At 42.0% G+C, this 16,917-nt stretch overlaps 1 protein-coding gene across 1 annotated transcript in view; it reads right to left on the bottom strand.

Moving 5' to 3' along the window:
• Window positions 1–16,917, bottom strand: part of LOC137424802 (synaptophysin) — a 76,828-nt gene that overhangs the window by 13,726 nt on the left and 46,185 nt on the right. Inside the window, exons 4-5 of the mRNA XM_068112647.2 lie at window positions 12,452–12,650; window positions 2,876–3,073 (exon numbers count right to left, since the gene is read on the bottom strand). Coding sequence (XP_067968748.1) covers window positions 2,876–3,073; window positions 12,452–12,650 — 397 coding nt within the window. The remainder of the gene's footprint in view (window positions 1–2,875; window positions 3,074–12,451; window positions 12,651–16,917) is intronic.

The raw sequence follows: 16,917 nt of genomic DNA, 5'->3' as shown, positions 1-16,917 counted from the left end.
CGTGACTGACACCCTGCCAGGATTAAAAACAGCACCTAAAAAAGGGCGGATGAGTTTCAACGGCCATCTAGTATGGCGATGGTGTCTCCTAAAAAACACCCAATGGGAGTAGGAAAATGTATTTTTCCACCTGGCCTAGTTACACCCTCCTGCACAGTGGTCCTGTGAATAGGTTTCCTTGTTTCAGGACTTTGTGAAGGTATTGCCAGTTTTTCCTCTTCTCTTTATTTGTAGCCCTTTACAAATCAGTGGCTTCCATTCAGCCTTGTTGATACATTCCACAAACAAGAGAAAAAGAGAGCAGAAAGATGAGAAGTGTACTGCCAATGGGGATCTGAATTGGCAAAAAGGTGTGTTGGACAATAAATGCGCTCAAATGAGCTAAAAAGTGGGACAGATGACTAAAAGAGCCAATAACGTGTGGAAACAAAAGAGACATACAATATGGCAGTAGTGGTAGGTTGGAACAAGTATCGAGCCTCGGAATCCTCTAAGGACGTGCAAAATGATCCTTAAAGTTTTGGACTCATCAAAAGTGCCAAATAGCAAGCAGGCACTCCAACCCAAAGTTGACAGCAATACTTCATAGAGCTTCTCATGAACACCTAGTGTGTTGCGAGCAATTGCGGATTACCATGGAATGACTTGACTTAGTGTTCGTGATAAATTAGTTGGCATAGATGAATGACTACATCTGCTGCAATAATATATTGCTTATAATGGGAAGAAGGCCAATCGGTCTGGAGTTGTAAGAATATTTTTTTGCTGCTCTTTTTTTCAATCGTAATAACATTAGGCTGTATTCTAAGCAGATAAGCTAGCACTTAGTTTTTAGGTGGGTATGGTTGTTGTCTCGTGGTTCATAGGCAGATCCAGGGGGTGCGCACCCCACACCGTTCCCCTCCCCTCCCCTTCGGATTTTCGATGATAAGTTATATGCTGTGATATTTGATAAAGTCCAGTGGCAGATACAGTGGTGTCACCATTCAACTTTCTCTTCATGTGTGACTCATTTAATCTTATGTTTACAGGATACACGCGTGGTGAGAGGTGTCGAGTTAATTTTTTAATAGTGCTTTAAATGTGTTTTTCCCAATCGCGCTGTTCATCTTTTAATATCGCATTAAAATGTGTGTTTCCCAATTGGCCCGTTATCGGATTTTGTTGCAGGTTGTGACCACAGTACAGTCATTGTCGTTTTAACTATGGAATGGCTGGGCAAGTCTGCTCACCAGTTCACCACTTTGGCCAGTAGTCATCACAAATGTGCTGAACTGGTTTTTCTTTTTGTATACCAAGTCGAGGCTCGTGTAAGAGCTAACACATATAACATATAATAAAGGGAGCGGGAGACAAGAGGGGGAGAGAGAGGGAAGCACAACAACAGTAGAGAACAGGGACATTGGGAGATTTGTGGAAGGGAGAGGGCTGGGCGGGGTACATCACCGTACATGAGATAAACAAGACGGACACTACAAGGACTTTCAGGAAAGAAAACAGAATTTGAAGGAGGTGGATTTGGGGTGGATTAACAGGGGTAGAAAAGATCAAGGTTTTGGATGGGGGAAGCTAAGAGATGGTGGTGAACAGCTGTTTTAAAGACCTGGAGGGAGGAGAGGGATTGAAGAGAGTGTGGACCTTTGTTCTAGAGGCAGGAGAAAAGAGGAATGAAAGAGTGAAGGTGAGCAAAGAGTCTCGATTTTGGCAGTTTCACCAGAAGAGGGTTGCTGACAGATCTTGTGTGTCCTGCAGGAATGGTGAGGAGTCGGTAGAAGAGAGAAAGACCACCAACCTAACCTGCCTGCGGTGAGAGAGTGAAAGGCCCTCAGAATGAGCTTCATCTCGGGAGATACTAATGATTCTGTTGGGCCAGGCAAGAATGCAAGGAACTGCAGAAACTTCCAAGAATTCCGATGATCTTTTTTTTTAAATTTCCTGGCGGAGGACCCCCAGAACCTCCCTCAACCCCAGCCATTTGGCGCTATGGCCTAGTACACCCCCTTGTCTTGAAATTCCTGGATCCGCCCCGGTGGCTTGTCTGAACATGGTGATACAAAGTTATATCTGGCTTACAAAAACACTTATCGTAATTTGTACTGGAATTTAAAGCTGAATAAAAGATGCTGGTTGCCAATCTTATTAGAATGGAGCAAATGTGGATGTCACCAAAACTCTAAAATCGACATCTGATGGAAATAGTGCCATCTTTGGTGGTAGCCAGTATTACAAGTCATTTTCCTTTATCTTATGATATGGAGAATGATATGTTGTGATCAATAAAGTTGCTTTCAAAAACGCCACAAATCTTAAAGTGCATTTCCAAGACTGTGCCGCAGCACATTGCACGCTGTAGGTGGGCCAAGAAGGGCCTTATGGGCGGGGGTGCCTGCTCGTATGTTTAATGTATGAATCTGCTTAATTAAATATGGAAGGTTTGCAAGACATCATAAGATGAGTGGGGATGAATTTTGGATAACCTTAGACAAGCATTTCTGCATTTGAGCTTCATCAACGAGATCAATTCAGCTAGAAACGAAATCAGCAGAAGAAACAACAACACAAAGACAAAAGGTTGGACAAGCATGTCTAGCTTTTGATAAAGGTTTGAAAAAACAAATCAAGAGGGCAACCACCCTCTCCCACCTCCAGCCCTGCAATTGTGAAGTAATCCCACTTCTTCTCCCCATTCCACTCAATTCAGCATCTTCAAGTTGTCCAACTACTGACCAAATACCTCTCGTACCTAATGTCTCTGCATATCTTTTGTACATTACATGAGTAGCAGGAATTCCTGTTGTTGCATGATTTGTGACTTACTTGTCATTTCAAATAAAACATGAAATGGGTAATTATAAAAAGATAGGAAAATCCTTACCACCGACACACTAAGGCCAGAGGTGATGGGATCCCGTCCCTCCTTGCATTGTGCGATTGGAGGTTGCTGCTGGCAGGCTGGAACCAATGCAAGCACGTCCTCAGGACTAGTGGCACACTTCACATCATACATGCCCTTGGCCCATGCCGATGAGCTGACCAGCCACATGAAGGAAAACACAACTGTGACAATAAAGTCCTGAAAAACAAGCACAAAGAGAAGCAATGACAACATTCACTTGTTCTGCACAAAACTGTGAATGCCAAGTTCACTATAAATTAAAGAGCAAGGTGTTTACTCAGATTACAATACGCTAACAATGAACCCGTCCCTACGTCCTCTCTTCTGCTAACAATGAGCCCGTCCTCTCTTCTGCTTTGTCCTGTTTTCAGTATCGGAATGGCGGCTCAAAAGGCATGCAACATTGGCCAAAATATTAAATGAACCAGATTGGCTAGGCCTTCCACTCAACTGGAACTGGCTCGGGGAAGAATTTTCAATATGGTCAGGATCTCGGCACCAACTCAACTAGTTTTGGTTGTGACATTTTAACAAAACATAGTCAGATCTTCAAAATCCTCCAGTAAACAATGCTTGCATACTCACTTAACGTCTCATCCTATGGACGGCACACTATTTAATGCAATGCTTTTCCTGCATTAAAAAAAGAAAAACCACCTTTAGAGGCCATTTTTGCCCGCAAAGCGGGGGTTGGCCTTTTTCGGGGACCGTGGTTGTTGTTGTTTTTTGGTCCCCTTTTTGAAGCAATGTTTTACGGCCGGATGCCCTTCCTGACGCCAACCCTTTTTGTCGCCTTTTTACGACAAGCAGGGAATTACCAGTGAACTGGTACTCAATCATATCAGTCATAGCAGCAGTCATAGCAGTTTCCTGCATAGCAGCAGTCATATGCATAGCAGTAGTTTATGGTCATATCAAAGAATCAAACCCAGATTAGATAGCTCAAAGATAAAGTGCATTTCCTCTGGGCCATTCCTGTTGGACGACTGAAAAAAAAAGTCCAACATTAAGTCACAAACATTATTTAGCAGGTGTCAAGGTTTTATAAACATGTATATGGAAGAAGTTTCGGGAACTGAGTGGCATGCTGATGAGGTGGGGAGTGTCGTTGAAGCTGAAGGGAAAGGTGTATGCTGCATGTGTGAGAAGTGTTATGATTTATGGGAGCGAGACATGGGTAATGAACGTAGAGCAGCAACGAAGGTTGGAAAGGGTGGAAATGCGAATGGTTCGATGGATGTGCGGAGTATCGTTGAGAGAGAGGAAGACAAATGATGAATTGCGAAAAATGATGGGAATAGAGGCTGTGATTGATGCTGTGAAGAGGAACAGGTTGAGATGGTTTGGTCATTTGTTGAGGAAGGATGAAAGTGACTGGTTAAGAAGAGTGATGGAAATGAATGTCGGAGGAAGTAGAGGACGGGGAAGACCGAGAAAGACTTGGCTAAAGATGGTGGAAGAAGAAATGCGGGCAATGGGGTTAACAAGGAGAGATGCAGAAAATAGGGCAAGATGAAGAAGATTGTCATGGGGACCGCAAGGCTAACCCCTGCTCTAGCAGGGAAAATGGCCTTAAAATGCATGTTGTTGTTGTTGTTGTTGTTGTTGTATGCATGTTATCATTTTAAGACTCAGGAATTAAAAATCTGCACCATTTTTGACCCTCGTTGCCAATCACATGCACGCTGTAATCACACAATGTCACATGCATATGGCAGAGCTCTGCTCAAATGAAATTACAGTTAAAACTCGACTCTGGTTGACTTGCAATTGTAATTGTAATCAGGAATGGGTCTGAACTAAACCCCAGGCTCCTTCGGCCTTCACTAGAGAACTCAATAATCCATGCTGCCAATTATTCAATGTTTTGTTTTGCTAAACCGCAAAAATGAAAAACCCTACAGCAAATATTGATTTAAAACAATTCTGGTAACAAATAACAACATACAACAACTATATATAACAGTGGCTATGTTTCCCCATTATATGTTCTCTTTAATATGCAGTTGAAGATTTCAAATGGTGATAAGAGTATTTGAATGATAAAAATAAAGGGGCAATACCCCCGGGTGCCGCACAAACAGCTGCACCGATCGGACTCAGTGACCTCGACTCAGTGACCTCGGACAAAGACCTTTTCTAAGGACATGGGTTGAATCCCTGCTTGAGAGAATGCTAAAATGCCCCTCCCCGCCATCACGGTCATCTCTCCAACTCACAATCCCACGAGATATGCGGAAAGGACTACCCAAAACCATCATTATCTTATTTTTGATTCGTATATAAACATCATTAAAAATAAATAATGACCTCGGCCAAAGTTCAAACGACGTGAGTTTAATCTCTACATGAGAGAATTCCACATCGCTATTTGGGCGGTGTATAAGCTAACAGATCACTGTCTCCATCGATATTGCCAAGGCCGTAACACCTATCGGCTCAAAATCCTTTAACTGTTGACTTGGTAGTTTTTACAATGAAGGAAACACGTATGGGGAGTACATACGACATAGCGATTGTGAATGTGACAGCTCTGAGGCATCTTTCGCTTCACATCGAATTATTCATTCATTCATTCATTTAATGATAATTACACTCATTCTTACGCTCATCAGACGTTTATTAAACATTAAACGTTCATTAAACGATTACGAAAATAAAAACGAAAAACATTACGAAATTACGTTCACATCAAACACTACCGTGAACACAAACATCGTCACAATGAAAACATCGTCACAAACATTACGTTACGTAATTCAAACCGTGAACACATCGAATATTGGAGAGCCCATTGCCCAAATTTGAAACACGATGGAATAACATTTACCGATATGAACAGTGATGTGGCTTTTATTGAAATTCCACAAATACTGTTGAGATTTTGATGATTTGCGTGTGATATGATTTAACGGATGTTTATATAAATCGTTTAAAATTTTAAAAAGCCTTCAATTTCTGATATTTTGCCTTTTCATTTGGGCATCCCAATTGAAGCCCCACCCGTAGGGCGGGTACCGTTGCTAGTATGTATAATTGTATAATTATTTATATATATATATATATATATACATATATATATATATATATATATATATATATATATATATATATATATATATATATATATATATATATATATATATATGTTGGAACCCATCTGTGGATCGGTCCCATCGGCCGATGGGTCTGACCCATCTGTGGATGCACGAGAAATGACAATGCAGACCCATCGGCCGATGGGTCTGCGCCATCTGCGGATGTGTTGTTCACCTTGAAGGAATGTGTTGACAGAATGGTGCTCTTCAATCAGGTACACAGTCATTGGAATTACATGTGGTAGGAATTTAACAGAGATGATTTTTAAATGTTTTATTATCTATTTCTACCCATCTATTTATACATTTTGTCAATACATTTTGTAATTAACAGATACATGGCAGTTTTAGTAAAGCTTTACATAACATACTCAACATTCATACAAAACATTAGGTGTTCTTCTGATAATGGCGGAGGGGAATGGTGGCAGGGTAGGGAGTGGCAGGTGCTGATGAAGGTGATGGCGAGGGTAAATGTAGTTTTGGTGGCAAGGATCCTGACCTTCCAACAGGGTTTTAACAAAGGCAATGGCGAATATGCCACAATCGCTGCCATTTGTTTGTCGATGAACATTCATCACTTTGATGGAGAGGTTTTCTGGGGAAATGGGTAGAAATAGATAATAAAACATTTAAAAATCATCTCTGTTAAATTCCTACCACATGTAATTCCAATGACTGTGTACCTGATTGTGTACCTGATTGAAATAAACATACTCATCCACCATTGATGCATACACATTCCTTCAAGGTGAACAACACATCCGCAGATGGCGCAGACCCATCGGCCGATGGGTCTGCATTGTCATTGCTCGTGCATCCAGATGGGTCAGACCCATCGGCCGATGGGACCGATCCACAGATGGGTTCCAACATATATATATATATATATATATATATATATATATATATATATATATATATATATATATATAAATATATATATATATATATATAATTGTATATATTTCACTTAACAAAACAAAATAACAAAATGCTGGGTACAGAAAAAATAAAATCGAAAAAAAAAAAAAAAAGACCATAAATCACTGGCAACTATTGTTACCAGTGGGCTTTAATGGGTTAAGATGACAAGGAAAAAAACAAAAACGTACCTTATTATTATTAGTTATTATTATTATTATTAGGAAGCGAGTGGCCGAGTGAGTTAGACCACGTGTGTTGGGTTGACCACGCCAGTAGAGAAACTTTAGAGGCCATGAGCAACCTCTAAATATGATTTGATCACTCTGAAAATTTACAGTGTTTTCTCATGGGATCAAACAAAACCAGATCCTAAGACCTAAAATTATGAAACATTCCGTTTTTAGTGCCACCCTATTGTATACTCTCCCTGCTAAATCGCAGAGGTACGTCACACACCTCCCGGTACACTAGTACAGTCCTCGCCAACCCCACACGCTCTGGTGAGATGTTGAACTCTGCAATTCTGAACTTGGTTTACAGCAATGTGATCAGACAAGTGGGAAGGTCTGCCCTCCATATCCATGATCTGTCCATATGATTCTCCTGCAGCTCACCCAGATGTGGCATGTCTGTGGAAACATTTCTTGCACAGGAGGCATGTCCCAGACTTTTCTGTGTCTCTCTCTGGTCATTCTCTCTTCCGCTCTGATCGGCCTCATTCTACTACTAGTGTTGTCATGGTGTATTTGTTCCTCCCTTCCACACAACCCCTTCCCCTCACTGATCGCCCCCAACTCTATGGAGTGCATTTGGCTTCATGTGCCTCTCCATAACCAACGTATTGTTTCTTTGTGTGGTATGCCATCCCACCAGCTCCGATGACTACAAATACGAGTTTCTCTTCTTTGCAGCCACTAACACTCTGCTCTCTGTTCATTATTCCTAATCTGTGAAGATTTAAATTGCCACCATGCCTGCTGTCTTGGTGTTGGTTCACACACTACAGAACGTGGCCAAACAACTAATAAGTCATTTCATGAAATGACTGGATTTACCTAATTTGTTTCTTTTCCAACACAAGTCTTCAGATAGCAACCATTCATAACTGGAACTTGTCATGGAAACATTTCTTCGAACTTGTCCTGCTCCTCAGCTCCTCTAAGCTCTGCTGACCCTGTGTTAGTAAAAGTGGGTGACTTTATTAGGGTCTAAGCTAAGCTGAATGACAATGGGGAGCAGCTTCGCACACCAGCAAAGGGCATGGTGTGGAGTAAACATACACAAGAAGGAAGGGAGGAATAACACAAAAAAAGAGCAACAATGTCCTAGAGAGGAACATAATAGGAAAGAATCAGCATGTGTAGAAGGGATCTTGTACATTGGTGAGCACATAAGACAATGGGACAACATATTTGAAATACTTAAGTGAGGAAAATGAGAAAATGTAAACAGGGAGACGATTCCCCTATCAGGACAATAAGGGGATGAAGAAATGCAGGTGGGCAATCAGTCTGGATTTTAGGAGGGTGAGCAGATGACGGTTTCTAGAGGAATGCATGTAACCTGGTGTGGCTTAGGGATGGCAGAGGTAGGAGAGGGAATGAGGAGCAAGGCCAGATGTAAGCTTATATAAAATGAAGGCCTAAAATAAACAAGATGCAGAATGCCTCGTTTCTGACCATCTCAAGAGGAGCAAAGTGAGAAGCAGGAGCACCAACCCAGAGTGGGGAGCCATTCATTGGAGCTCTGCATGCAAACCTTGTACACTGTGATTACCTTGGTGTGTCTCGGGAAGGCCTGAGCCCTGTGGAGAATACCCAGATGGTGACTGGCCTTTGATTCTAGCTTGATGATATGATCCTTCCATGAAAGGTTATGGCAGGTAGTGAGGGTAAGGAGTTCCAGGGACTGCACCTCATCCAGTGGCTGGTTACAAACAATTCTTCACATAATCTCTGAACATAAACTATAACGGCACCTTGTGGAGCGCTTAGTCTCGCCTCGTGCATTCATTCTGAACAAAAATACCATCGTTAACCGAACATGCTACTTTTATGGCCCACATATATTATGGCCCATAAACCTGTATCATCCATGCACCCTATTATGTCACATAGTTTATTGGCATGGGTTATGAACGTCATAAATTTACTTCTTCGCTCACATCCGTCATAAATCAGATACATGAAGTTTCAGATTTTTCGGATAAAGATTTCAATTCAACCAATTATGGCTGGAATACCACTTCACTGATGAAGTCATCGTTATCACCCTTTCTTTATACACCATTGGGAGGGAGTTAATGACATGTGCCAAGCTTCTACTTTTTTCGTTGAGCGGTTTCGGAGAAAATGATGCCCAAATTTCCAAATTTTATTGCAAGAGAAAGCACCACCTTCTGCCGTGACATCCCTCATCTTTTAGACAGGCAGAATGATGCAGCCTCTTCCTTCTCTTCAGCACTTAAAAAAAAATATCAAAAGCTGTTCAAACACTTGGAATATATCTTTCAATCCTGACAAATCCCACACTCTCACTATCTCTCTCTGAAAGGGCCATTTGGCAAACCCTGTCTACGTTCTTGACTATTCTATGAGGAAGTTCCATCACTCAAACTCCTGCATCTCACTATGAGCCATGATCTTTCTTGGACAAACCACGTTTCAAAATTGGCCTCCAAAGCCAGTCTGAGTATCCTTCGTCGTACAAAGTCCTTCCTTGGCACACCTGAACTCCTATCCACCTACAAGGCCTTCATCTGCAGCTTGACGGAGTACTGCCATCCCCTCTGGGCTGGCTCCCCTTACTCACACCTTGCACAGCTTGATTCCATGGAAACCAAGGCCTTTAAGATCATTGAAATCTTCCACGCTGAAGCCGAGTCTATGGGCCTACCACTTTACCATCACAGACAGGTCAGTAATCTCCGTCTTCTACCGCTACTCTGTTTCATTTTACCTCCTCGACTCACCTCCCCTCGCGTTCTTGCAGGACGCAAACGGTCCAAAACCAGCCCCCTTATCCTGAAACTCCCAAAATCCAGGATCACTGCTCACTAATCTGTTCTTCTTGTTTTTCACCTGTGGAACCAACTTCCTAATTCTCTTAAATGCCATTCTTCCCCCCCCAGGTCTTCAAGACAGCTGTTCACCACCATATCAGACCGTCCCCAATCCACCACCTTGGTCTCTTCTACCTTGGATAACCCTTCCTCACCCCCTTACAAATTTCCAGTTTTTCCTTCCTGAGAGTTTCCTTCTGTATCCATCTTGTCAAACCCATGCATCCTTTCTTTCCCCTCACGCCCCTCCCCCCCCAGTCCGCCCCACATCCATTGTATGGCCCCTCCCTCTATTTTGTCCTTCAACCTGCTGTTGGGGTTTCCTCCCTCTCTCTTGCTCCTTTTGTTCTGTTACGTCCTGATCTGTTCAGTGTTATAACTCTTCTACGAGCCTAGACTCTGTATACCAAAAAATTAAAAAGGAGATAAGCAGTTAGTGATTAGGTGTTAGAAAGGAGATGGAATATAATTCGTCATTTATACCGCAAGTGTAAAAATTCATACTTTACAAATGATTTGCCATTAATGTAATGGGTGATCAGCCGTGAAAATTGAGGGAGGTGGGAGGCTTTAAAATGGTAGGTTGAAAGCAGAAAATTGAAAGAGGAAAGAGGATTCTGGAATGGTGGACAGTTGGATGGGAGAATCTGCTGAAGTATTATCGGTATTACAGAAGTCACTCACCACAAAAAATTCATCGGATACCATGCAACAGTAAGAGCAAGGTTTTCATCGTGGGAGTAAACATCATCATGTATGGGTTGTTCAGGTACACTTGAATTTGAAGCACAGTCATGTTTTCCTCCGCATTACCTTCATTCTCAAATTAATCTATCAAATCAAAACTCGCCTTGTTGCATGATAAAGTAGAACGGCACTCGGTAGAGCGCATACCTCCGCCAGGCTGAACAGTTTACATTTTGTATTCCACTGACAGGTAATATCTGGATCCACACCTTAACCAAAGTCTAATTGACTTGTTATTGTCACCTAAGCAAGTCATCCGCCACGTTTTGTCATAATCCGTCCACAACTTTTTGAAATATCACGCTATATATCGTTTTTGGCCACATCTCTCAATAGTGAAGAATCACTTGAGTTAAAAAAAAAAACATTCTGGTATATGGATCTGGATTCTGATGTTCAACAAAATCGAATTGATTCGTCCATGTCACACACACACACAACCTGTCCAACAAGTTTCATCCAAATCCATCCACCACTTTTTGAGATATCGTGCTATATAAATCTGTGTTAGCCAAATCACTCAATTGTGAAGAATCACTTATAAAATTCTCGGATCCAGATCCGGATCTTCACCAAAATCTAATCATTTCATCCTTGTTACATACGCTACCTCTCCGCCAAATTTCGTCCGAATCCGTCCACAACCTTTTGAGATATCCTGTTCACAGGTAAACAAACAGACAGATAGATAGGGGTGAAAACATAACCTCCGCGTACCGAATGAACGCCTAACAAAGTCAGGGCTGATGCCATATTTCTCATGTGAATATTTTAAACCAGGATAGAATAAAGTAGAAGGAGAATTTGAATGGTCAGCTAAAACCTCTCATGGAATAATTGAAGGCACATTGGCACAGCAGGAGGACATGGCCAACGGATGCTATTAACATCAATATAATCTTTACTGAATGGAGATCAGTGACTTAAAAGACGCAAAGATGAAGGCAAATAAAATTTCACTTGGTAGCTGATGGTGATGTTCTCATTAAACATCAAAGTATCTGAAAGCATATTTTTCAAATACTCCCTGTATTCTTGTCATTATTCTTCAAAAACATTTACTTCCAAAGCTTTTTTCTGATGAAGACGACTCGTCAGTCCAATGACACTCGACTAGCTTTGGCCTTGACTGGGCTTCACTCATCTTGGCTTTCTGCAAGTCTTAGCTCAGTAGGATATGTGAGATTGTTCAGCTGTGCAATGCAAGAGATTTACTCACAATCAATTGCTTTTTCAAAAATAAATAAATAAATAAACATTACCTGTACTTGGTAGTTTTAGCAATCACAAGAGCTGCGTCAAGACTTATTGTACGTGTTGCATGTTTGTCACATTAATTAATGAGCAATGCCCCTTTGGTCAACATGATACATGTTTTACCAATCCTATAGACTCAGAGGTTCTACATGCTTAGGTATACCTATTCCATTGTCATAACATTATTACAGTGATATCACCATTCCATAATTACATGATACCAAATTTTATTGATTACATGAGCAGAAGCGGTGAGGGAGAATAAGTAATCGAGAAAAAGGGAATTCAATAAATATAGGGAAGTAGATTTAAGGGGTTGGGGAGATAAAAGGAAAAGCCACCAATGCTGACTTCAAATCACATTCTATATTTTAATCAATAGAAAAGTCGTCAGGATGACTCCCAAATGGTATGAGTCAGATGTCATGCAAGTGACATGCAAGTCATCTTTGTAAAACCACTTACAGTCATAGGTCCCCGATTGTTTTCATTATACTTCTGCTGGTGGAAAATGTAGATCAGCAATGCAGCGGCAGAGTATAAAAAGGCAAAAACAGCAACGGTGACAAAAAATTCAACTGAGGAGGAGAAATCGCCTGTTAGGTAGAGTCGCTCAGAATCAGAACTCTTGCAAGTGGGTACGTCAAAGTAGACCTGGTGAAGGCTGAAAGCAAAAAAGGCATTGAGGGGAAAGGTGTAAGGGGGCAGGGAGACCAGGGGGGGGGGGGGAGGAGTGAGAGTGAGGTAAAGAAGACTTGCATTAAAAATCTTACTATAATTCACCAAATGTCCGTCCATCCTTCCGTTCCCAGGGACCGCAAAAACGGCTGAACCGATCGCAACGATATTTTGGGTGGGTAATCCTGGGATCTCCTGGAGTAAAATAGGCTATATTGTTTTTCCAATTTCAGCTTTGGCCTCCAGCATTTTCAGGTTTGGACTCCCGCATAACGTGATTTTCCCGGGTACCGCACAAACGGCTGCACCGATCAGACTTGGGGACCTCGGACAAAAACCTTTTATAAGGACATGGGTTGAATCCCTGCTTGAGAGAATGCCAAACCTCCTCCCCGCCATCACGGTCATCTCTCCAACTCACAATCCCACAAGATATGCGGAAAGGACGACCCAACACCAATTATCTTCTTTTTGATTCGTATATAAACATCATTAAAAGTAAATAATGACCTCTGCCAAAGTTCAAACGACGGGGGTTTCATCTCTACATGAGAGAATTCCACATAGCTATTTGGGCGGTGTATAAGCTAACAGATCGCTGTCTCCATCGATCTTGCCAAAGCCGTAACACCTATTGGCTCAAAATCCTTTTAACTGTTGACTTGGTAGTTTTTACAATGAAGGAAACATTAACAATGTTGTTCAAAGTTTATTTTGCGATTAATTTGTAATTGGAGTTATGTTGTTTGGAATGAAAAAAGATAACGAGTTCAAGTAAATGACGACATGCCGTGATGGTTTCTACTTTCTAAACGTGAACTTCGCGGATCGCCATATGCAGATTCGCCACGGACCCACGATCGATGTTTCTATACGTGAACGACAAACGGGTACGTTTTTCATGGAAGTCCTTCACGAACTTGCTGTCCATGTCCGACGTGCGACTGAAGGTGCTACAGGAATGTGGAATTTATTGGTTTCATGCTTTAGCATTCGCCGTATCTGCATTACCCATTTGCTTCTGGCCTCCCACCCGTGCGTAGCATGGGTATCTCACTAGTATCATTAATGTTATGCTATTATCATAAGTGTTATTTTTACTTTTGTCAGACAAGCAGCTTTGGAAAAAACACCACTAACACTCCTTAGAAGAACTCCATGGAAACAGCAGGAAGGGTTGTCTTATTAACCCTTGTGGAGTACAGTGCATTCAGAAAGTATTCAGACCCCTTCACTTTTTTCACATTTTGTTATGTTGCAGCCTTATGCTGAAATCGTTTCCATTCATTTTTTCCCCTCATCAATCTACACTCAATACCCCATAATGACAAAGAGAAAACAGGATTTTAGAAAGTTTTGCAGATTTATTAAAAAGAAAAAACTGAACTATCACATTGACAAAAGTATTCATACCCTTTGCTATGACACTTGAAATTTAGCTCAGGTGCCTCCCATTTCTCTTGATCATCTTTGAGATGTTTCTACACCTTGAGTGGAGTCCACCTGTGGTAAATTCAATTGATTGGACATGACTTGGAAAGGCACACACCTGTCTATATAAGGTCTCATAGCTGACAATGCATATCAGAGCAAAAACCAAGCCATGAGGTCAAAGGAACTGCCTGCAGAGTTCAGAGACAGGATTGTGTCGAGGCACAGATCTGGGGAAGCCTACAAAAAAATTCTGCTGCATTGAAGGTTCCCAAGAGCACAGTGGCCTCCAAAATTCTTAAATGGAAGAAGTTTGGAACAACCAGGACTCTTCCTCGAGCTGGCCGCCCGGCCAAACTGAGCAATCGAGGGAGAAGGGCCTTGGTAAGAGAGGTGACCAAGAACCCGATGGTCACTCTGGCTGAGCTCCAGAGATCCTGTGTGGAGATGGGAGAAACTTCCAGAAGGACAACCTTCACTGCAACACTCCACCGATCTGGGATTTATGGCAGAGTGGCCAGACGGAAGCCTCTCCTCAGTGAAAGACACATGAAAGCCCGCTTGGAGTTTGCAAAAAAGCACCTAAAGGACTCTCAGACTGTGAGAAACAAGATTCTGTGGTCTGACGAAACCAACATTGAACTGTTTGGCTTCCATCGCAACGCTCGATTCGATAAGTAATGATATTTTTAAAGTTCATTTTCTCGGCAACCGTTGGTCCGATTGACACGAAAATTTACCATAGGAATGCCTCTGCCTGTGTAATTTTTTTATTCATAATTACGACGTCATATGTCACGTGGTACGGACGCCATCTTGGAAAAACTTTACACCTCTATATCTCCCAAACCGCTCAGTGGAAAAAATTGAAACTGTTCATTGTCAAGTACTCCCCTTGGGGAATAAGATATGTTAATGATGATGTCATCAGTGCCTTCATTATGATGTCACAATTCGACAAGTACAACGCTTGATCTGATCGGTATGAAAAAAAAAATCCTCTGCAACTATTAGTCCGATGGACACTAAATTTTTAGAATATGAGTGGCTCCTCCTGCAGAATTTTAAAATGATAATTATGACGTCATAGGTCACGTGGTACAGGCGCCATCTCGGAAGAATCAAAAAAAGTTGCACCTCTATCACCGAAACAGCTCCATGGAAGAAATTGAAACATGGCTCATTGTCAAGTACTCCATATGGGGAATCAGTGTTGTTAACGATGACGTCATTGGTGCCATAATTATGACGTCATAATTCGACAGGGATAACGCTTAGTCTGATCAGTTTGAAATGTATTGAGCGTGATCTATGCAACAGTTATATTAGAGAATATATATTTATGATGTCATCGCTCACCGTGGTCTGGCAGCCATATTGGATCAAAGAAAAAAAAATGTTCAAAAACAGAAGTTGCCTCGCAACAAGTTCACTGTGCAGGGTAAGTATTCTATGAATACCATCTAGTATATATAAATCACAATATCCCCTCCTCCACTCCTCCCTTATAGAAGAATTACAGCTGATGCATGTTCTACCAAATCACCCTAGAGGATACATTTTGCATAGCTTTGACAACAGTCATGGTTCCAAAATATAGCAGAAAGGTAACCTAACAAACACAGGGAATCATGGAGATAGGGAGCGAATCATGGAGATATAAAGCATGGTACATGCAAGAGGGATAGCACCCGGGGGCGCTAGAGAGCGAGTGCCGGTGTCGGGGCCGGGCGAGCTCCATATTGTCGAGGGACGCGAACCGAGGAATAAAGGTTGCTCCGTGTATGTGAAGCCGAACAAGTTGTCCATGAGTCTTCTATCCAGCAAGACGAGGAATATTACATGGTGTCAGAAGTGGTAGGAGCAATCATTTGGCGTCAACGGTGGATCGAGTGGCGTCAACGGTGGATACCAAACAAAAGGGTGAGAAGCTTCTCCGGCCTTGTTCTGGGGTACTCGTGTTCGAGTAGACGTTTCTCTCTGGGGGATGGGTATTACCCCTCTCATTAATTGGGTGAAAAAGCCTTCTTCTTTTTTTAGAGTAAGTACCCAGAGTAGAGGTGTTTATCTTGATCACTGAATGTTAAAGGTTATGTGAATTGATTATGGAGTCGCTTAAGCCACCGCAACAACTGATTTGGAGGCCAGAAACCTACCACAGGCATGGAGGCTGTGAAAGGAAGAGCTGTTATTGCACCTCGATTTAGCCATGGCTGCTCAAGATGATAACACTAAGATCAAGATGTTATTGTATCTGGTTGGCAGTAAAGGGTGGGAGTTGTATCAGACTATAAAGCCAAGCGGGGAAACGTTTGAGAACAGGGTAAAGACATTTGATACACACTGTAACCCACCCAAGAATGAGACGGTGGATCGCTACAGATTCTTTACAAGGAATCAGGAAGAGGGAGAATCCTTCAAGGCATACCTCACAGAGCTCAAGTTACTGGCAATAAATTTCAACTTCGGAAATGTGCAAGACAGTCTGATTCGGGATAGAGTGATCTGCAGAATCAGGGAGACAGCATTGAGAGAGAGGTTCCTCCGAGAAATGGACCTCACAATGGAGAAGTGCGTGTAGATTTGTCATGCATCGGAGTTGTCAAAGAACCGGCTTGGGATCATTAATGGACAGGCGGTATATACAGTGAATCACATGCCCACGAGGAGGAAAGGTAATGGCACACAGAAACCGTCTTCATCGGATGATCAAGCTCGCTCGAAGTTACATAAGTGTCGCTATTGTGGAACCGCACATTAATTCGTCAAAGAGAAGTGCCCATCGTATGGGCGCAAGTGCTACAAATGTAGTAAGAAGAACC

The sequence above is a fragment of the Myxine glutinosa genome, chromosome 4, assembly GCF_964187855.1.
Source record: "Myxine glutinosa chromosome 4, kmMyxGlut1.1, whole genome shotgun sequence".
Taxonomy (NCBI): domain Eukaryota; kingdom Metazoa; phylum Chordata; class Myxini; order Myxiniformes; family Myxinidae; genus Myxine; species Myxine glutinosa.
The sequence above is the reverse complement of the archived record's forward strand: the minus strand, read 5'-3'. Positions and strand labels throughout refer to the sequence as shown.